We start from the raw sequence: 24,239 nt of genomic DNA, 5'->3' as shown, positions 1-24,239 counted from the left end.
AAACTTGAATATTCGAATACTTGAATAGCGAAGCACATTATCAAACCACTTTAAATGATTAGGCCAACGAAAATTAACAATTATTACATGGCCATAAACCGAAACATATTGTACACTAACAGCAACAATTCCAAAACTAGAGACAGACTCATTAACTTTAACAACTATTAAACATTGAAATTACTGTGGTGTACTGAATATGAAGCGCTTGTGGAAAAGGCGGCAGCTGTAATCATTAACAGATAATGATCTCAATTCTCCTTTCTGTCTCTGGTGTATAGTGCTGGAGATCATTTAAACAGCTTCCAACTACATTTAGTAGACTGTTATGGTAATAAAAAGGAATTTTTACGTGACAACAATAAAAGTGAAATAGAGTCAAATTAAACAATCAAAATTAAACATGGAGTTGTTCTAAACGCGAGGAGATCGTTTAAAAAAAAAACATGAAGATAGACTGAGTTTAACAAACTGAAGTAACTTAGTTATACTATTTAGTTCTAAACTTTAAAAACTTAATTTTCTACGTTTCAGAATGTAGAGGAGAAGTCATGGACAAGTTCGGAAAATATGTTCATAGTTTTTTATTTAGGATACGTGAAAATCCTAAATTCGCAACCCCAATTTTTTTTCTTTTGCCTTTAAAATAGAATAGAAAAGAAATTTATTATTCTGGGACAATTGTCCCCTAAGAATAAATACAGGTACAATTAGAGGCCTTAACAGTTTGGTCTGTGATTATACAGAAAATAAATAAATAAATAAGTGTTTACAAAAAGTGAAAATAAAAATAACAGCAGAAATTAAGGAAATAAATTAAAACAATTAGAATTTCGGAGGAAGCTGAATAGAAAGGAGATAACTGAATAGACGGGATTTTGAAGATAGAAAAGGTAGGAGCATGGCGGACAGATGATGGCAAGGAGTTCCAGAGAGAGGTAGCACGTATAAGGAAGGATTTGTCAAAGGATGAGGTACGGTCTGAGGTAATATAGAGATCAGATGAGCGAGATCTAGTATTACGGGAATGGATGGAGGATTTAAACGGAGTTGGAAAATATAGGAAGGCCTTTGAGACTGGATGACTTGAAAAAGAAATGAAGCCAAAAAATACTGGCGGCGACAGGCAGGAAAAAGCCAGTTCAACTCATCGTAGTAGTGCAAAAATGCTTTGTGTCTCTGGGAAATGCTGAAAACAAATCGTATGAAACAGTTCATGAGAGGCGCTTGAGCTTAGCTTCAATATCAGCAGAAAGACCGGCATACCACTAAGCAACCATAGTCGAAATTGCACTTTTACTGCAATTTCTAGAATTTGTTTAGATGCTTGACAATACTGAAATTTTTCAAATATTTCTGACTGGTCACTACGCTGACCTCATTCTTTTAAAACTGCTTTAATGCGGGTTTTCCAAGAAAGAGTGTTCAGAATAAAAGAAAGCGTAATTTTATATCAATTTTAGTGAAAATCGTAGAGACTATTTTCTAGGAAAATTCAAGAAAATGGAAAAAGAACAATCAGAAAAGTAATATTTGTTTTCGTGGAATTTCCTCGAAGTTTTGAAATGAATGTAACCATCTCTAATAATACATTAGGGCCGTACATAGCATTGAATTGGCCCTTTAGAGGAATGTCTACCTTAATAACCCTTTCCCCAATAGTACTGAATTTCCATGAAAAAGTAGAAAAAAAAGAAAAAGTATCAAATAAAAGAAGCAGATCTACAGGTGTGCAATTACTGAAACCATGCTTAATTAATTTCCGACAAAATTAAAACCATGGTCTGTAAACCATAGACTACAGTTGGCCTGTGGATTCGCTGAACAGTTTATAGTTTAGGTCCCTTCTGTGTTCTTTGAGGTGCTAAGGGGAGGTGTTGGTATTCAGTGTAGTTAGAGCCCTAAGCGTTGCCAAGGAAAAGTGAGGTATAATTTTCTATAAAATGTTCAGGTAGGTACTTGTTACTTAGAAATTCAAATCTGTCACTTTCAGCAATAGGTTAAGGAAGCTGAAATTGATCTTTTAGGACACAGTATAAGAAGAAGAAGAAGAAAATTAATTTATTTGCCTGAGACTGACTTTTGCCCCCTAATTTATATACAAAAAAAAAATAAGCAAGTATTTACAAAAATAAGAATTAAAATTAGGGAAATAAATGAAATTCAATTATTATTTCGGAGGATGCTGAGTAGAAAGGAGGTAATTGAACAGAAGGGGTTTAAAGATGGAGAGGTAAGAGCATGGCGGACAGTTGAAGGTATGGAGTTACGGAAAGAGGTAGCGCGGATTAGAAAAGATTTGTCAAAGTATGAAGTACGGTGTGACGGGAATATAGAGATCAGAGGGACGAGATCTAGAACTGCGAGAATGGATCGAGGATTTGAACTTGAAGAGTTGGAAAATATAAGATTGTCTTTGAGAGTGGATAACTTGGAAAAGGAATGAAGTACGGTGTGACGGAATATAGAGATCAGAGGAACGAGATCTAGTATTGCGAGAATGGATCGAGGATTTGGAACTTGAAGAGTTGTAAAATATAAGATTGTCTTTGAGATTGGATAACTTGGAAAGGGAATGAAGTACGGTGTGACGGAATATAGAGATCAGAGGAACGAGATCTAGTATTGCGAGAATGGATCAAGGATTTGGAACTTGAAGAGTTGAAAATGTGATTTTATAGCCACTTCTTAGACAAATTTTAATCAACATGTAATTCAATTAATCGTTCTAACATTTGTCTTTTTAAAATTTCGGGGGGAGGCAAAGCGATTAAAAAGAAGATGTTGAGTATTCAGACGATGTGTTTTTTGTCGAAGTTTTTTGTTGGCTATCCCTAAGAAACAGGATGTGTTTTTATCCCTTTAACTAGCATTAATAATTGTGAATCTCTTCTGAATAATTCCTAAATATTTCTCAAGAAATCGATTTAACAAAATGGAAATTCAACCCAGAATTTAATCGATCATAATCCCGTGGAATTATTTCTCTAAAAATGTTTTATAATTAGTCCAAATGAAAGAAATAGTTGATAATTAATTAAAAAGAAAGAAAGAGAGAACTTACCTCAGCTAATATGGTGAAGTCGTGAGCGTGAGCTATATTGGAGGCAACTGAGTAGCCGCCTTCGATGTGCGCCGCCCATTGGGATGTATAGTGGCAACAGACCTCTACAGCCAACAGCAACACCGTCCATACTCGGATCATCTCACCTCTCACCATTCCATATCACTGTCAACAGTAAACAACTAGAATTAAATATTAATCAACTACTAACAGTCACACTTCAAGACGCCAAAATAACAGCTTCGGTTATTCCCTGCTGAAAAAGAAAGGGAATAACTGGGAAGAAATCGATCGAATAACTAAGGAGCTTCTGGGTAATGTGTTTTTTTCTGAGCACCGAAGACTGTGAAATCCAGTTTTATAGTTTAAAAAAATTATCAACTGATCGATAGAATAGAATAAATGTTAATTTCAATTAAAATATATACAAAAAATAAATAAATGAAGCACATCAGTTACCTCTAGACAACCATGGTTTAAGGGAACTGTCACGAATAAATGGGTTGTTACGACAACAAGCAGGCTGAGAGGAGCGAACCACGCGGTGTGTGCGGATCGTATCTACACAGGATCAACAAAAGGTCCTCTCCTCTTTGCGTAGATTGCAATGAGGAGGAGGATTTCAAACATATAATAATGATATGTCCACGTTATGTGGTAGAAAGGAAACGAATGTTTGACGACTTATACAGGTATTTAGATGCACCATTTCGCTACGAAGACATAATATTCTCCACCAACATCTATGTGCTTAAATTTGTAGCAGAGCTAGCTAAGAAATATGAATGTATTTAAAAGTTGTAGAATGAAAGCAAGAAAATGATTAGAGAAGGATTACGGTGATTTTAATTTTGGTTAAGCTATAAGGATGGCAGGAATGTAGAGTACTGATCCAACCATTAGTTGGTAAGTTTGTATGTAAATAGTTGTATATAGTAGAGGGATGAATGTGTGAAGCGAATGTATTTATAAGTAAGAAAGGAGAGTGAGTGATATTCTAGTGATAAGCACCTAGACGATGCTGGCTGTATGGCGAAAGCCAATGCCAAAAAAAAAAAAAAGCAAAAAAATAAATAAATAAATAAATGAAGTATAATGTACAAAACATTGTAACCTTCATAACAGTGCTAATTAGAAAGGTTAAGATGCGCAGGATAAGAATGCAGGGAAAAGAGAAAGGAAAAACCTGCAGCTAGTGTAGAGAGTTAGAGAAGGAAGTGTTTCAGTCCTTTGTGTCTGTAGGAAATAGAAGGATCTGTAGGAGGCTACTCGTATGTCGTGGCAGAGTGGATTAGGATGACAGTCTAGGATGGAAAGGAGTTTGAGGAGACGATTTTGGATATAGGAGGGTACCAGAGGATAATGGACGCAGTCTCCGTGGAGTGAATCAATTCTAGTGCGTCGTTGAGAGTCAGTTGATAGTCTCAGAAATTTGTTTTGCTTTGTCTGATTTTTACTCTAATTGGACTTTTAGCTCTTCTACAGCTTTTTATTTTAATTCAATTAACTAATAGATTTAATTGAACTCGCATTGTCACCTAGTTTAAAGCCTTGTTATTTAATGCTGTTGTCCGATTCTACATAAAACTACAATTTAAAGACTTCAGTATGAATTTAAACTGAATTAAATAAGTAATCTTTCACAGTTAGCAAATCACTGAGGCAAATTGCAAGGAGGGCGCTCAGCTTTAATCAAAAAACCCTTTTCTTAAAGCCAAATAAAACCCAAAAAATTATAAATATTACGTAGGTGCCTTATTAGGCAATAAAATAATCAAGCCACTTTGAGAGATTCGCCTGCCCGAAATTATTACATCAAAATAAATAAGCAATGTATTTTTGCTTCCTTTTACTGTATAAGGAAAATAAAAATTGAGTTTCATCCGGTAAAATAACTATTTTGAGATGCCTGGAACTCAAAAAATTAGTTTATAATGTAGATTTCAAAATGTATAAAATTGTAAACGTTTTATTTAAACATGTATGAACATGTTTGTAGTAAATTTTAAGACTTAATTAGAAATCCACGCCGCCTCTGATGAGGCAGCATTAACCTCTTGGATAATCCGCTGTCTCTGCTGATTGTGTTACCAATATGATTGATCACTTATTGGATGGCTGTTCATTATAGATGCCTATAAATCATCAATATTGTAACATAAAGAGCCCAATCAACCAAAGGCAATAATAAAGAAAGTTTACTATACATTTTTGCAACAAATTGATGTAATAATTCTATAAAATAGATAAAATAACTTCGAATCCTGCCAATGGTTAAATTTCCATGAAGATGAACAGGAGCTGCTACCTCTTTAGGTCGTTGCCAAAACTTATAAACACAATCCTACGGTTTCCAAAAATACCATTTTAATGCAAACGTTTTCACATCCGTTCACAACTCGGAAGTATCAGTTTGATAGTGTCCATGAAAGAGGGTGACGTTATTTGAGTGGTAAGCGTCAAAGATCTGTGCGTTGTTATAGGCATGTAGAGGATTATCGCGAGGAAGATGACTTAAAAGGGTGTTTGAACGGATGTCTCAAGAGGGAAGAAAGAAGATCGTTTTCTGTAACTCAACCAACCAACCACATGTTGGCAAAAGACGGTATTTTTATTTTATTATTATTATTATTATTATTGTTGCTTTTAATGATTAAGGCACGTCAACAATCAACATCTAAGGTTATTGGCGCCCGGAGCTTTTTTCAGTGCACTGCCGGCCTCCGGACAGCGTTCTCTCGTTACAGACAACGCTGTCCATCACCGGACAGTGTTGTCTGTAAGAAGCTCCTAGGAAGAGAAACATCTAGGGGTCAGCAGCTGGATTTGAACCCGGGACCTCCGCGTAGGAATCCAATACGCTGACCGCATAGCTAATCACTTCCCTAAAAGACGGTATTGTTTTTGTTTTTAGTTATGGACCGATTCCTCGCAAATTGAATCCTTAAGATTCAAAGAGCATCACCGATGTGGAAGAATTGTTGGCTAGATGGGGCAGGAAATCGATTATTTGAAACTAAACAAATTTTGAAGGGAGACTATTCTCGCAATTATTTAATTGGAAAACCCTAAGTAGGGAACCATATATTGAATTACACATTATTACAATCAGTAAACTTGTTTTAACCCGGAAAAAGTATTCATTTTCGTAATCTCAATCTGAATTTTACAAGTACAAATCTTGTTTTCACAATTACGTGAGAAAAATTTCTTCTCCAATGGATTTTTTTGTATCAAAAAGAAAATAAAAAGAAACAGCACAAATCACAAGAGAAACATACAAAATGCGATGAAATACACGGCCCGGCGTGCGAGGAACCTACACAAAGATAAACCAAATAAAGTTTTTGCCAACTTAAGTTGGCCGTACGCCCACATGGTCTAGATTCTAGGAGAGTAGAGAGTAGGAACACAGCGACGTTGAGTCGGTATGTTTTATAGGAACAATATCTTTAGGAGTCAAGGACGCCATTGTAGAAGGTGTCTCCTAATAAATATAGGTCAACAAGTCGCATTCAATGAAGCGGTATAATGAGCTCTAATTGAATCTCTATTCCTATTCATTTTGTTCACCTTGTTAACAACAGCAAGTTAAATATTAGAATAATGAAAGAGGATGCTGCAGGTATTTTACAAAAACAGTGAACAGGATACGAGGTCGTTTAGTTTTACGACATTTTTAAAACCGGAAGGAATTACTATATCTAGTAGGTGCCAAAATAGAAACGCTGGGTCACCTCAACCCAACTTTTTTGAAATCAAGCCCAAATGAAATGAACAATTCAAAATAATCAGTTTTCTATTTCCACAAAATAAGAAGACAAGAAACCAAATTAAGCAGACAAAGGACAAATGATTTTCAATTTCTTACTGTAATGTTGTAATGCTTTCACTAGAACATAACAATTTCATGTTCCACCCTTGTGCGCATGGCTTGCAATACCATTATAGGAAGTCCATTGTTTCCAATTTTTATCTGTACGAAAGGAAAAACACTGCCATTTATAGTGCGATAGTAACTCTTAACATTTCTTGTTAAGCAATAGTTGAAAGTGAAATTTATGTAGTTTTAGATTCTGAAAAATTGCTGTAAAATTGTTTTAAAAACAGTTCACGGAACTTCTCCTGTTGTAATTTTTTCAAATTCAACTAGAAGTCATTTTTTTTGTTCATGTTTAGACATGTCTTTCGCTCAAAATACTCTAAGCGTTTTTTTAAAAAAAAAAAAAAATGATCTAGTGAAAGAACTTAATTGGTGTTGAGGCCATCAACGTCGCAAGCAGATACTTAAGTCTTAAGGCTGCAATTCTAATAGGTGCTTCTTATCTTCACTGAAGACATCAGCACTATTTGAACATGGTGGGAGTAACCCTATACGACACTCATTATCTGATGTCATTACCGGAAGTGATTAAAAAGAACTTCCGCATATTATGAGGATTCCTTAAAGTAAAGTAATGGCTATTTTTTTTTTGTCCCAGAGCGCTTTATGACCAACTACCACAAATTAGGTGTCATGGACGGTAGCCATACGCGAACGTACTTTACTATAAATTTCTCATATTAACCATTAAATAATATCCAAGGCCTAGAGACCGGGAATCGAACCCAGTACCCCTGCAGTACTTCTTAGCTTTGAGAGCTTCACCTGTAACCCCTCGGTTTCCGTAGCACCTAACAAGATTGTCGAATCACAGAGAACTTGACTAACATTACTGTGGAGTGAGATAACGACTGCAGGCGGAGCTGGGAAAAATCTCCTAACTAACTGTGACGTTATAGACGAGAAATGACGCCAAGGAAAGTTACCAGTAACTGAAGGAGGACACCTCACTCTTTCTAGATCCATCTAAAATTCTCAGATCTCACAAATTGAAGGATGCTGTAGAATTTTATTTAGCACCAATGAAGGGAAAAATACCTTACGGTTTCCCAGATTAAAAGAGAAAAACCTGATGCCAGAACTTACTTATTCGCCTTTCACTTTATACAAGTTTGACGAGACCAAATTTTGGGGCTTAATAACTCTTTTAATTTTTTAAATCTTTCTAGAAAATTCTGTAGCAAGTCTTTAACGTGTTAAGAACAGTTTATAATATGATTAAAGGAAACATTGTAAGGTATCCCCAGTTTATAGTACCCAAATTCTTTCCGATGGGATGACTGCGAAACTTCACGATTTCACCAAATTTAGTAACCGATTTGTTTGACTACTGGGAGTATTGGATAGAATTCTACAGAGTTTGGGCATTTGTCTTTGATTTGGATCATGTTCTATTATTGTTTTGTGACCTTGGAAAGGCTTTCAATTGCGTGGTGCTTGGTAAACCCATTTGGCCAAAAGAGAACATCTCTCACATTAATGTCGTAAATCGATAGTACTGAAAGTATTAATATGCAAAATAAAGTATCTGCACGTCGTTCGTTTCCCAAGGCGATAGTTATACACCAATATTTCACTTGGAAGGCAGAGAGAGATTGGGTTTTAGAGAAAGATTTTGATGCTAAATTAGTTGCAACGAGATTTCGCTAATGTCATGAACAATAATCGTCTATCGATTGAACAATTTAGAGACTTCAGATAGATTTACAGGGCGTGTACATTTTGTAGTATAGTTTATAGTTAGCGGTCAAACGCTATTATGGTTAGTATTTTGGTAAAGTTCTATGCCCTACCGATGGTAGTACTTTTCTACGCTTGGACTTGACTAACTTTTAAGTCAAGGAGATTAGCAAGTAGTCGGAAAAGTTTGTTGAAGGAGAAGTTAATTTAAAACTATGACGTGGTTTTGTTTCTATAGGATAAAATGTTTTTGTTCAATGTGAAAACCAGTTTATAGGGATTTGTTAAAAGCTTAATTTGATTCAAGTTTTCATTATAAGTGAGCTTAAAGGCGCTTTCCTGAAATAAAAAAAAAAACCTTTTCGAAGCGAATATTCGCAGCAGCCTCAATGATGTAATCTCTATGCATTCCCCACAAAGTTTGCATAAATGCTATTGCACATTGCAGAAAGAATATCATAAAACGGAAATAAAATGAAACAGAAAAAGAGGAACAAGGTACAATAATAAAAAAAAAAATGGAAGAAAAGAGGACAATTCTGTCACCAGTGGAACGGATACGGCGTTAACTCAGCTGATCGTTACAATTTCCTGTTCGGCACGAATGAGTAAAAAAAAATCAGATTAAACGAATTAGTTGGGTGCAAAATCTGGAACAATATTATTTAGCCAAAAGAACAATAGAGAACCAGTTATTTTATTTTTGTCTTATCCAGTTATTCTGGAATAAATCTCTAATATAAGTGAATAAAGCTAAACAGCTTTCATATCGTCCCTTTTTTTTGCATTTTTTTATTAACTGTTTTCATCAATTTATGGTTTCAGTTAATTTTTCTTCACGCCAAAAATGGCGTGAGATATACAAAATAACAATAGCTGAAATTTTGCAACTCTATTTGCAATTTTTTTTGTTTTGTTCTTGGTGGCTGATTCAGTATTTCAATAGGATGAAAAAAATTAATATCATGGCTGAAATTGGCATTTATTTTTTTTCATCCTATTGATTTTAGTTTGTTACTTTCAGTTAATTCATTCATCAAATTAGCGTTTGTGTAAATTCTGAAATTATGTGAAAAACTTTGGGGATTCTAAATGTCGCTTAAACTCGTAAATACAACTATTGATCTGTGTGAGCGACAATATGGCTTCTTTGGTATGGTGGAATTCGGAAATACGAGGAGAAGTCTAAAAAAAGGAAGAAATCCGTGAAGGTTCCAATATATGGTAGCTGGAAACCCACAACAATACGTAAAGCGAAATACTGGTGTTTGGAAGCCTTAAGAAAAAAACTATCAAGATTTGTAGGACTCTTAAGGATGCTGAGGTATTTCTAACGCAGAGAGATTTACACCGAACCAATGTTAAAGTTCATTATGTTTCTTGCATTCTGAGGAAATGATGTCCGCTGAACTCTTTGACATATTTCAGAATATTAGATCAGAAGTTGGATATGATGATTAAGCTTGGAAGAATGGAGAGGGATAAAAATAATAATGACAATATCTGAAGAAGAAACTTGAGGAATTAAAAGAAACGTCGGAATAAATTCCAACTATCTCTCTCTCGCTCACATTCCTTCTCATTCTCATTCTCAACCATTAAGAAGGAGAGGTCGCAAATTTCGCCCAACTCCTATGCAGTAGACTGTCAGTAGAAGATCGTTTCTGGAATCAGTCAGAGCATATTTATCCAAACACCTCCACTTTGCTCGGTTGGTTTGACATTAAAAGTCCCCCATTATTAGGCGCTAATGACTGTAGCAGTCGATGCGCCCCCCCCCCCAAATACCCAGTATAAAGCTTGAATGATCATCATTATCAGCCCTGATCAGACTCTAATAAGAACCATTAGAATACCGTCTCTCTATCAAGCCCATCAAGAACAATACTAAACAAATTCATGAAAATCGGTTCGCGCATTTAGGTAGGCGCTACATTGTTTACAAAAAGAGGTAACAAGAAGAAGAAGAACAATTTTTGAAAATACCGTTTTTGCTCTTTTACAGCAACTTTTTTCACAAAATCTATTAGATCTGGGTAGTTGCAAAAAAATTACAGTTATAAAGGAGGGTTTGTCCTACAATTTAAAGAAAATTTGGGAATTTTATCTTTTATAGAAAAAGAGAAAAAAATTGTCAAAGTTGTGTGTTTTTCAACGTTACGCTTTTTCGTGCAGTTTCTGACGATCAACTCTTATACGAGTACGACTATTCGTACAACTATCCTAACGGACAGTTTTTAATATTGTTCATTTAACAACAATATCTCAGATTCAATCTCCCAGAATTAAAACTTCATCCAACTACTAAAATATTTCTAAAAATTACAAGATTGGTAAACTTGTCCGACATTATAAATTTTACTGTGCAACAAAATGATTTTGAGTTTAGGGAACTTCAAAAATAAAAATTAAGCATAGAATTTCATCAATAACTTACTGCAATCGTTTTTAGCCAAGACGAATATTCTACCGTTCTTTAAACGTTCCTTTATAAAACGTAAATACCAAATCGATCTGCTTTAGAAGGATTAAAGCTGAGCTTAAAAGGACTAATTACGAGTACACTGAGTAGAGCCGACAACTACAACTGAACCTTGGTGTCCCTTTTGGTAGTTTATCCCTAAAAAGGACAAGCATGAAATTACCTAGACCAAATTTTACTCAATCATTATTGCACACCACGTCCCAATTTATTGTAACGATTTGGTGGTGAGAGAATGATAATGTTAACATCGGAAAACTATGTTCATGAAGGGCATGTTTTGAGATAAGGGTTTTGAAGTTGGAAAATTGAATTTTCGTGGAAAAAAACCTTGTTCAGAGGACTTATTCAATTCGAGAAAAAAAAACAAAAATGGTTCTAAGAGAATGATATAAGTGGGGTTAATAGGGAATACCTTGAAGTTGGTATCCCTGACCGGTTTTGGGCTCTCATTCATCAACATGGAAGTCGAAATCTCTACATCAAACTCATTAATATACCACTGATGAAGGATGGAAGTCTTAAACAAGTTAAGGATACACTAAACATGCCTGCTACTGCGGATAAAGTCAACGATATGATACAGTACTGTGGTCTTAATCCCATTTTCAAAATGTACAATACATTTTCTTAAATCTGCTTTGTTGCCCAAAAAACATATATTCTGGGTATGTTCTATTTTTAGAAAATTTGGGAATTTTATCTTTTATAAGTGAAAAGGAAAACAAAATGTAGAAGTTTGGCACTTTTCAACATTACACTTTTACACGAAGATCAACCTTTATACTCGTATATACGAGGGTCGTTTGAAAAGTCCGTGCAAAGTCAGAGAGATAGCACTACTGGCGCGTATCGAGGTTATGTTTAGTTAGTAGCATCTCTTGGAAGTACACACACCAAGTTTCAGCCAGATCGGTCTATTTCTTTGTGTTTGGCATTCGTTTGAATCGAGGAAGCCGAGTGATTTTCAAAAAATGGACGAAAAAGAATTTCGTGTGTTGATTAAACACTACTTTATGAAAGGCAAAACGCCTCAGGAGACTAAAGAGAAGCTTGATAAACATTATGGTGACTCTGCACCTTCGATTAGAACAGTTTATAAGTGGTTTCAAAATTTTCGGAGTGGCCATATGGGCACAAGTAACGCTGGACGTTCTGGACGCCCTGTTGAGGTTACTACTCCAGAAATCATTGATAAAATCCATGATATGGTGATGGATGACAGAAGAGTGAAGGTGCGTGAGATTGCTAGTGCTGTGAGCATCTCGAATGAACAGGTACATAATATTTTGCATCAACATTTGGACATGACAAAGCTATCCGCAAGATGGGTGCCGCGATTGCTCACGCTTGACCAAAAACGAAATCGTGTGAAGTGTTGCAAGGACGGTTTGCAGCTGTTCCAGAAGAATCCGCAGGACTTTAAGCGTCGTTCCGTCACTGTGGATGAAACATGGATACGTCACTACACTCCTGAGACCAAAGAACAATCTAAACAATGGGTTACCAAGGGGGAATCTGCGCCAAAAAAGGCGAAGACCGTTCCTTCGGCCGGAAAGATTATGGCGACTGTCTTTTGGGATTCGCAAGGAATAATCCTTATCGACTATCTGGAAAAGGGTAAAACTATTACAGGTGCATATTATTCATCGTTATTGGACCGTTTGAAAACCGAGCTGCAAGAAAAACGCCCACGATTGGCCCACAAAAAAGTCCTTTTCCATCACGACAACGCACCAGCTCACACCTCAGCAGTTGTGGTTGCAAAATTAATGGAAATAGGGTTCCAACTCGTTTCACATCCCCCCTATTCTCCAGACTTGGCTCCCTCGGACTACTATTTGTTCCCCAATATGAAGAAATGGCTGGCGGGAAAAAGATTTTATTCAAACGAGGAGGTGATTGCAGAAACGAATGGCTATTTTTCAGACTTGGACAAATCCTATTATTTGGAAGGGATCAACAAACTAGAGCAGCGTTGGACGAAGTGTATAAGCCTAAAAGGAGACTAGTTGAAAAATAAAAAAGGTTTACCCCAAAAAATTAAGTAGTTTTTATTTTTGCACGGACTTTTCAAACGACCCTCGTACAACAGTTCTATCGTAAAGTTTTAATGACAATTTTCAGTACCAAAGTTCCAAATTAATTTGTCACAATTTAAATAATTTCTATAAACTAAACTATCAAGTTTTAGTTAATTTTTGGGCTAACCATATTTGGTTACTTACTATGAAATGATTCTGTGGTATCAAAGTTCTGATTATATAGGACTTGAATTAAGTGTCACAGCCAGACTAGAAACCATAACAAGGTGTCAAAATTTAACAGTGGACTCTAATTCTAGTAACGCCATGTTTCCAAGAGAAAATGTTGGCACGCACGCACATAATTACGGACAAGTAATCAGAAACTTAACTGACATAAATGTCTACTAAACTTGTGGATGGTCAAATTCAATTGATTGTGATAGTGAAATATTGATTTAATAATAAGGACCTTTTCTCTTTAAATTACTTTGGGAAATTAATTGATGTTTGGAATTATTGATAGCTTTTCTTCGTGGGGCATTTATCTGGCTATTGAGTGCATGATAAGTGAGTAGCAATAGAACCCTTATCCAATCTGGAAGACCCCCTAGGACCAAATCCTTTTCAGATTGTGGTAGAGACTAGTCTGAATGGAAGACCGCAAAAATAAGAGTATCAGTTACCAATATAAGATCTAAGATTTCAAAACAAGTCTTGCAGAAATGGCAGATTAGAATATCGGTAACAAGTGTTGAATTTTATAAGACCACGATGCCCTGAATTCTGTGCTTCCCAAAATGGTTGAAAGGACAGGTGAGTGAAGGAGTTGTTACGACAATAAGTAAGTTAAGATCTCAACACACAGTTTGTGGCTAAGATCTACACCGCTATGTGAAGAGCAAAATGAAGAAGAAGATCTGTAACATGCCCTCCTTACAGAAGAGAAAGAAAAGAAGTGCTCTATACTTGACAAAAATGTTCAGAGACACCCTTTCAGTAAGAGGACACTCTCTTCTCCAATAATATTTCAGCATACGATGTAGAAAGAGATAACTATTTAAATCCACAAAAAAGGGTAAAGGAAAGACAGTCAATCTGGTTTGTAACGCTCTCTAGTGAGGAGAGATTCTAGCTTTCATGGTTGGCGCTAAGGATTGTCTGTCCAATTTCAAACGGTTGTGGACTTAAAAAGCAATGGTTGAATCAAAAAAATGCCAACTTTTCTATTCAAAAATATGGAAAATTTTATTGAATTTATTGAAAATTTTCAGTAGCTCATATTTCACGCTTTAGTTCATTAAAATTCCACTAAACGGAAAAACCGTCTGGTTATTTCTAAAAAGAAAGACCTCCGTTGCAATTTCAGGTCATCAGACTAAAGGATCTAATTAATTTATTGAAGTATTTTACCACTTCACTTCAAGATAACGATACAATTAAAACAGATGTATGTGTAAAGAGAGAGATTTGCATTGGTTGAAAGTGAACTTAAAACAGATTTTTTAAAATATTTAATTCCCACACCCCTAAACTTACGCAGCTTCCGCATAGTAGGCGCTGCATCATTGGAACTGCAGCATCAAAATGTTACTCACGCAAAATAAAATAAAAGGATAAAATTAATTAAATATTTCTATTAAGACTTCCTCTCCAAAAAAAAAAAAAAAAATTACGAGTACTTTGCAGTTGTGCTAAATTAAGTTACTGCGGAACTTTAGTGAAGGGTGGTAAGAAAATTTCAGAACCAACTAAGAGATACAAAAGTGGGCGGTAGGTGAATATAAAAGAAAAAAGATGGGCGACAGCTCTATTACAATAAAGAAGTGTGTATTGAACTGTTAGCGTAGATTCTGCAATATTTTGTTGCCAGAATTTGTTTGAAGTATTATTCTGCAACTGTCACTTTTATTGATTTAACAAAGAAAATAAAAGAATATTCAGGTTTTCCTAATATAAGGTAATTTTTTGCGGAAGAGAAAACCTCGCAAAATTGATACGCAAGAAACGATATCAAACTTAAGATCATAATAGTTCTTGATCATACCTTGATCAGCGAATCTTGAATTTTGATGTTGTAATTAAACCAAAAATCTTTACACTAACGATTGAATTATATTTAGATCAGGGCTTTTGTTATAGCTATGGAAGAATTACTAAGAATGATCTAGGATCTAACGACCATTTAAGTTGGAACAAGAGCCCTGAAGATGAACTAAATATAGTACGAAACTTTGGCGTAAAGATTTCAAGTTTCCTCAGTTCAAAACTATACCCAACTATTTGAAAATCATTAAACTAGTTTCAGTGATTATTTAAAATCGCTATAATCACTATTAAAGCTATTATTATATATTAGGTATACTGAAATATAACCGTTGCATTTTTTTTTTTTTTTCTTCACTTTATTTGTATATTTACAAATGCAACAATTGTTGCATCAAGTAAATTTGATCATACTGGTTCAGTTCACTTGTAATGACATGGTTAGAGCCACTGGTGAAACTCTTTTCACAATGATTTAATCACAACAGATCTCTAGGCCACTTCCGCTTCAAACGACGAGGCGGATTGTCTGGAAGGTGAGGAGAGGAGAGTTGTTGGACAAGAGGATTAGGGTGGAGAGCTAGCGAGACTTTATTAGATCGGTAACAATAGGGATGTGAAGGTCAGTGTGTATGGTATGGTTAGAGATGTAGTATGGAGCATTCAGGATTTTCCTGTAGGATTTTAGATTGTAGTGTCTGCAGGCGTTTTGGAGTTAGAGGGTTTGGTTGAGCCCCACATTTCTGCTCCGTATGTCCATATGGGTCTTAACATCTTAACAGTGTCTTGTAAATTGTCAGTTTGTGATTTAAGTCGAGTTTCGATCTGCGTCCAAGTAGTCTAGTTGCATTTTATTTCTTAAAACAATTACGAAGTTGCTGCCCGCACAAATTTTATATGGCAAGTGCTCTTAAAGAAGTTTACACCAAGTTATGTCCTTTTTAATAAAAAAGAAAAAAAAATGCACCTCAACTTGCTGCAGGCAGAGATTTCTATGCAAACTTATCTAATGTTACACCTTCTATTCTGCACGCTAGCAGAACCAGTGGTATCAAGAAGTACAAGAAGTACGTATACAATTTAACCATTTTAACAATTTAGTCTAGAGAGATTTGATGTTTTCGTGTATTAACATTTAAATAGGAAGTCAGGGTATTATTTTTTTGACTTAGGCCATTAATTAATACATTTATGAAAGAATTTAGTAATTAAATTGATGCGCAGTAAAAAACTCGTACATAGAAACATAGAGTGCATACTATAATGGTAAAATAAATATTTAAAGGATGAAATTAAAATTACGTCGTGCCTGGATTTTTCCAAGTGTAAATTCCGCCGATAATTAAATACCAGAGTTTTATTTAAATTATTTTTCAAAATAAATTTCATTTTATATTAAACTAGCTGTACCCGTTCACACGTTGCTGTGTTTGAACAAAAAGGCAGTTTTGATACCTCAAACATAATTTATTAATGACCAAATGTATACAATACATCGAAATGAAAATTAACAATAAAATTATCCCTACTTCAGAGTACAGTAGTGTCCTTGCAAAGGTATCATTTCTACATAATGTGAAAAATTCAGTTAATGTTGTTGGCGGTGGTGACATTGCTCTTGCACGTACATTTTCTGATGTAAAATACACACGCTGTCCATTTTCAAGATGTACTGCTAAATGAACAACCGTTGAATATCGTTCATGAATGGAAAATGATATACAGGTAATACGCCATACAGCCTAATTGCTACTTATGTAGCGTCCCAGTTGATATTGGGTGACTTCATCGTTAGATGCAGTTGTATTTTCCACTCCAAACACTGCCGTATCGCTTCCTTTGTTCACATATTTGCAAATATATTTTCTAGCTTTCACTGAATTGCAGTACCCAACATTTATGTGTGCGTAATACGTTTTTAGTAGTAATGGAGAATATGGTACTACCCTACGATTATCAACATCAATAGTATTGTTGAGTTCTTTTAGTTTAATGGATTTTCCACCATCCTCGGTATAATTTATTCTCGTATTAATAATTGCAAAAAAACTGTTTTTCATGGTTTTCATGGTTACACTTTCAACAAATATTACTAATTAAATGTTATTTTGATATTTTTGGGATATTTATTCGGGAGCACCTAGAACCCCAACTCTGATTTTAAAAAAAATTTGCAAAAACCTTCCTGGGGATATACCTAATAATTTCCCAAATTTTCACGGCGATTGGATGTATGGTTTTTGAATCTATCGAGTACAAACAGACACACATTCATTTTTATATATCTGTACCTCGGAGGGAAAAGGCACCATGTCACAGAAAGTAAATTTTCCAGGGGAGCCAAATAAAGATATTTTTCCAAATTCATTTTTTGTTCCACTTTTCCGGTTGTACTCTTTCCTGTACTTCTCACCATGATTATTATAGTTGGTATGGCCACTTTAACTCCCATATTTTAAAATATTTTATTTTGATCTCCATTGTGAAAAAATTTATGCCCATGTAGTGCCTTTTACCCTTAAGTAATGAAGTATCATAGCGCTTTTTAAAAATACATAAATCGCTTAATAGTAAACATAGGACATAGTGCTTTACACCTGTAGAAAGAGCAACAAAAAATTTGTAAAATGATGCCAAAATCTGAAAATTGAAAAAAATGGACATGGTGCCTTTTCTCTCCGAGGTACAGATATATAGATTGAAACTATAGCTTTAAATACAGTTTTCAACATCTGAACGCTGTAAAACGATTTTAGAGTTGACCTTATACACGTGTCAAGCAATGGTATAGATACCACCCTCACGTGGTGGAAATGCAATGCGAGTTCACCTTTGTGGATTGCTTGCTGCGCATCCATTTCCGCGCACACGGTAAATGATGTAGGTTTACAAAGAGTAAATCTTTCACATTTAGTATATAACGTACTCTGCACAAGGGATGATCTAATGTAAATATAAATTGTTTATTTTTTTTTTCTAAATAGATTTATTATTCAATGAACCCATTTCTGGGAGAGGATGCTGATTGGGTTTCCCTTCAAAGTATCATTTCAGCATGGTACAGTGCCTTATAAATTACAAATAAGAGTTACGTGGATTAATAATAACAATAATAATAATTGTTCTTCATTCTTTTTGGTGACTGATTCATAGTTTCAAGTGCCATTTCAGTCGTGATACATTTATTCTGCCGAGCTTTCGACCTAGGGACTAGGTCATCTTCAGGGCTAGTTTAATAAGTAATATTTTTACATTACAGGGTTGGTGTGTCTTCTGTCTTGTCTGTTCATGAACTGAACCTATTCATCCTATTGTTGAAAGTGTCGCTTTACTAAATCGACTTTTCGAGTTAAATTTTCAATTTCTTTTAATGAAAGTGCAGTTCTATAATGTGTACAGAGTAGGAAATAAATGTGTTTAAAATTTCAGAGCTTTTGGAGAAAAATTAGGCTAGAGAAAGAGAAATTGTCTTATTTTGTCTTAAATTGAAAATTATCTTAAAAAAGAAAGTCATTTGGGTTCACGCAAGATTTTGTATTAATATTACTGCGTTCTATTTTATTTATCATCAATTAATCTATCAGCTGTTAATGAGAAGTGTCTGTGACGCAATTGAAAGGAAGGCTTCAGTGATTCCCAATAATTGATTCTATTCAAGGATAGAATAGACATCGATTAGGGTTGCAAGGAAAGTCAGCTTATGATTAGAGGATAAATAGATCATTTGCTCCTCTTAAAGGTCTCCAGACCAACGCTCGGGACACCCAATTGCATCCAGACATTGCATTCACTCGCTGAGGATTCATTCTTACACTCTCTTCATGACGTCACTCTACTCGTCATTCAGTTTAGCCAGTTCTTTTAGAAATAGTTTATATTTAGTTTACCCCAGTTAGTTATTGCAATTTACGCTCGTTCCTACGTTAGTGTTAATGCTAGCCATTCTACACTTAGCCAGTAATATTATCTTTTATTCTATTTCAGCCCTTCAGCCTTCCTAATCTAATCCTAATATTCCGCTCGTTCCTAAGTTACTGTTAATGCTAGCCATTCTACTCTTGGTCAGTAATATTATCTTTTATTCTATTTCAGCCCTTCAGCCTTCCTAATCTAATCCCAATATTCTGCTCGTTCCTAAGTTAGTGTTAATGCTAGCCATTCTACTCTTGGTCAGTAATATTATCTTTTATTCTATTTCAATCCTTCAGCCTTCCTAATCTAATCCTAATATTCCGCTCGTTCCTAAGTTACTGTTAATGCTAGCCATTCTACTCTTGGTCAGTAATATTATCTTTTATTCTATTTCAATCCTTCAGCCTTCCTAATCTAATCCTAATATTCCGCTCGTTCCTAAGTTACTGTTAATGCTAGCCATTCTACTCTTGGTCAGTAATATTATCTTTTATTCTATTTCAGCCCTTCAGCCTTCCTAATCTAATCCTAATATTCCGCTCGTTCCTAAGTTAGTGTTAATGCTAGCCATTCTACTCTTGGTCAGTAATATTATCTTTTATTCTATTTCAGCTCTTCAGCCTTCCTAATCTAATCCCAATATTCCGCTCGTTCCTAAGTTAGTGTTAATGCTAGCCATTCTACTCTTGGCCAGTAATATTATCTTTTATTCTATTTCAGCCCTTCAGCCTTCCTAATCTAATCCCAATATTCCGCTCGTGCCTATTAATTAATAGCTACTTAAATCTCCTTTTCGTGGCTGTACTCATCGACATCAACCTCATCTACAGCTCTAGCAACACACTGCAGCTACCAAAACTGCTATCACAATACGAAATTACTGTATTCATACTAAATCAAACCAGTATTTTCATTTTATCACACCAAAATGATGCAGACATCCGCTGATGTTAAAAAAACAAAAATAGTTTGAGAAACTGCAAAGAGAGAAATAAGAATAGATGAACTACAGTGAAAAATATTAGGAAATTCTTTTTTAAATGAACTGAAAATGATTTTTATTAGCCCTGCATTTAATAACATTTAATATGTTGATAGGAGGAAAATGCGATAGCTTTTTTGTTCCAATTTCTCTAAAAAAAGAAAATATCTTTTCAGCTATACGAGGAAGAACAAAGAAAAGAATGAAAGATCTTAAAAGGGCAAAGGTTAAAAAAAAAAGAAGAAAGTTACTCGGTTCAAGGTAAATACAGACGGCTAGAGATATTGGCCAGGTGTGCAATATAGTAGAAGAAAGACGGGCATGCATGACCGTGAAGTTGTTATGTAAAATTTATGATTATTAAACCGGGAGTTTAGGCGGGTAACTGGACATTGAATAACGGGTCGGTAAAGATCGAAGGTTGATCTCTCTCTCTCTCTCCCCAGTTTGTCTGGAGAGGAAAAGAAGGCAAGCTAGTGGAAGAAGAGGGAATGCAGGAGTAGGTGTGGCCTTAGACAAGGTCGCTCTCAAATAACTTGCATTGCATTCAACAAATATTTACATTATTGCAACACATTTTTTACTATTAGAATAAATATCGTTGCATTTGCTTTTGTGTTCTTTTCCATTCAAAAGAAATAAGTTTAGCATTAAATACATAGAAAATACAGTAATATCCAATATCCAAGTTATCCAATCTCAAAAACCATATTATATTTTCCAACTCTTCAAGTTCTAATACTCGATCCATTCTCGCAATACATACGAGGGTCGTTTGAAAAGTCCGTGCAAAGTCAGAGAGATAGCACCACTGGCGCGTATCGAGGTTATGTTTAGTTAGTAGCATCTCTTGGAAGAACACACACCAAGTTTCAGCCAGATCGGTCTATTTCTTTGTGTTTGGCATTCATTTGAATCGAGGAAGTCGAGTGATTTTCAAAAAATGGACGAAAAAGAATTTCGTGTGTTGATTAAACACTACTTTATGAAAGGCAAAACGCCTCAAGAGACTATAGAGAAGCTTGATAAACATTATGGTGACTCTGCACCTTCGATTAGAACAGTTTATAAGTGGTTTCAAAATTTTCGGAGTGGCCATATGGGCGCACAAGTGACGCTGAACGTTCTGGACGCCCTGTTGAGGTTACTACTCCAGAAATCATTGATAAAATCCATGATATGGTGATGGATGACAGAAGAGTGAAGGTGCGTGAGATTGCTAGTGCTGTGGGCATCTCGAATGAACGGGTACATAATATTTTGCATCAACATTTGGACATGACAAAGCTATCCGCAAGATGGGTGCCGCGATTGCTCACGCTTGACCAAAAACGAAATCGTGTGAAGTGTTGCAAGGACGGTTTGCAGCTGTTTCAGAAGAATCCGCAGGACTTTAAGCGACGTTTCGTCACTGTGGATGAAACATGGATACATCACTACACTCCTGAGACCAAAGAACAATCTAAACAATGGGTTACCAAGGGGGAATCTGCGCCAAAAAAGGCGAAGACCGTTCCTTCGGCCGGAAAGATTATGGCGGTCTTTTGGGATTCGCAAGGAATAATCCTCATCAACTATCTGGAAAAGGGTAAAACTATTACAGGTGCATATTATTCATCGTTATTGGACCGTTTGAAAACCGAGCTGCAAGAAAAACGCCCACGATTGGCCCACAAAAAAGTCCTTTTCCATCACGACAACGCACCAGCTCACACCTCAGCAGTTGTGGTCGCAAAATTAATGGAAATAGGGTTCCAACTCGTTTCACATCCCCCCCTATTCTCCAGACTTGGCTCCCTCGGACTACTATTTGTTCCCCAATATGAAGAAATGGCTGGCGGGAAAAAGATTTTATTCAAACGAGGAGGTGATTGCAGAAACGAATGGCTATTTTTCAGACTTGGACAAATCCTATTATTCGGAAGGGATCAACAAACTAGAGCAGCGTTGGACGAAGTGTATAAGCCTAAAAGGAGACTATGTTGAAAAATAAAAAAGGTTTACCCCAAAAAATTAAGTAGTTTTTATTTTTGCACGGACTTTTCAAACGACCCTCGTAGACCTCGTTCTTCTGATCTCTACATTCGCTCACACCGTACTTCATTCCTTTTCCAAGTTATCCAATCTCAAAGACCAACTGATATTTTCCCAACTCTTTAAGTTCTAATCCTCGATCCATTCTCGCAATTCTACCCACGTGAAGTACCTAGGGCTAACTTTAGACAACAAACTGACTTTCACTACGCACGTTCAGGACAAAGTAAACTCAGGTAAAATGGACTACAGGACTTTCCTCTTCTCTCACGTGACTCCAAAATGACTGTGACCAACAAACTACTCCTCTACAAAGTAGTCATTAGGCCGATGTTGCTCTACGCTTACTCCGCCTGGAGCCTAGGCTTGTAGTAGCAACATCTAGTAACTCCAAGACAACCCTGAACAAATTTCTCAGACTCGCAATAGACTCTCCATGACGCACTAGAATTGACTCACTCCACGAGACTACGTCCATTACTCCCGAACACTCCTTTATCCAAAATCGTCTGCTCAAACTCCTTCCCATCCTAGACTGCCATCCCAATCCACTATGCCGCGACATAGCCTCCTACAGATCCTTCTACAACATACAGACACAGAAGACTAAAACATATCCTACACTAACTTTCTACACTAGCTGCAGGTTTTTCCTCCTTTTTCCCTGCATTCCAATCGTCCTCACCTAATTTTTCTCTTACTTCACTTAGTTAAGAAGGTTGAAATGTTTTTATATATTTATACTTCTTTATTTATTTTATGTATTGTATATATTTATTAAAATAAATATTTATTCTTCTTCCAATATCAAAGGTTGATTCATTAGATTAGGTGTAGAGAATTCGTCATCTAAAACATTTATGTTCCATTTAGCACGCATGCGCTATCCCTGTAGTCCTGGCTGGAATTTTGTTTCGAAGTTTCTATTACCTTAATCACTTTGGGGTACAATAAATTATTAACAAACTTTTTACGAAAGTTTTAAAAAAGGTCCTTATTTCCTGTTTTATAACTGGACATAAATTAAAATTTGAACTAGCTGCGGTTTGCCGTTTTAGAACTACTCAGCACAGCATTACATACAAATACATTGAGTCTGTCTGGATTTTGTAAATGGTGTTTGAAAGAACCGGAAGGAGTTGGTGGAAGTAGTGTGTGCGTGTGTGTTTGTGCGTTAGATAGAGTAGTAGTTTCCTGTGGTTCCGCTAAACTCAGCAGTGGTCATACATCTAACTCTGCAGGTTCTACGAAGCAGGTATGTACTTTGAGAGTATTCGAGGTTTGTGTAAATGTTAAACTCGCCTTGTCAGCACCCATTGTCATGCCGATTTCTTTAATAATTAAAAAACGATAAATAAATAACTCTTTTCAATATATACAAATTGGTGAAAAACTGTAATTTCAGATTTCGTAGATCAATCAATAAAAGGAAACCAGCTGATGAATGTTTTAATGTGTGCTCTGGGACTCAAGTGACGTTAAAAAGAAATGATAATAAAATAAAAGAGACCAATAAAACCTTTGCGTATACAGGGTGAACCAGCAAGTATTGTCAATAGGCCTACTGCGTGTAGTACATCTAAAGTGGAGTTCAATGACGTATTGGCCAATTTCATATTTTCCTCTGTTCTTGAGTGACGTCACTTTTAAGTTTTTTTCTAAAATCATTACTTTTTTTCCAATAAAAATGTTATTACTCAGAAAGTTTTAGTCCGAATTCAATTCTGATAACAAGTTTAGAAAGGCAGATAAATTTCCTAAAAATTGACACCATTTGGAAGCATAAATTATTCTCCAAACAGCCTCAATCTTCCTCCGGAAACTGGAAAAATAAAATTAATCGAAAGTTTTAAGAAAACTCATTAGGCTCTTATGTGATCATTTTCAGACCTAGGTGCTGGCACTTTTTATAAAAGTTTCCTTGTTTAATGGGCTTTCAAACGGTATATCATTTTCCAGAATTCGTTTTATCTTCGTATGAGAAATTACGTTTGTCAATTTTTAAAGTAGATTGTCTTAAAATAAGGTAGTCTAAGGTTACTTATTGCACATAAAAAAAAAAAATCTTAACTGAAATATTTGACAAAATGTTAGATTTTGAAACTAAGCAAATTAGCCTTCGATTATAAAAA

General features: G+C 35.5%; 1 protein-coding gene across 5 annotated transcripts in view; it reads right to left on the bottom strand.

Annotated features, from left to right (window-relative positions):
• LOC141456792 (furin-like protease 1) overlaps positions 1–24,239 on the bottom strand; it is a 749,499-nt gene that overhangs the window by 630,696 nt on the left and 94,564 nt on the right. For all 5 annotated transcript variants that reach the window (XM_074133067.1, XM_074133073.1, XM_074133070.1 and 2 more), the window contains exon 2: positions 3,065–3,229. In XM_074133067.1, the coding sequence (XP_073989168.1) occupies positions 3,065–3,220 (156 nt within the window). In that variant the 5' untranslated portion in view covers positions 3,221–3,229. The remainder of the gene's footprint in view (positions 1–3,064; positions 3,230–24,239) is intronic.

The sequence above is a fragment of the Rhodnius prolixus genome, unplaced genomic scaffold (assembly GCF_049639745.1).
Source record: "Rhodnius prolixus isolate KJV_2025 unplaced genomic scaffold, Rpr scaffold_10, whole genome shotgun sequence".
Taxonomy (NCBI): domain Eukaryota; kingdom Metazoa; phylum Arthropoda; class Insecta; order Hemiptera; family Reduviidae; genus Rhodnius; species Rhodnius prolixus.
This window is presented reverse-complemented; position numbering and strand designations above follow the sequence as displayed.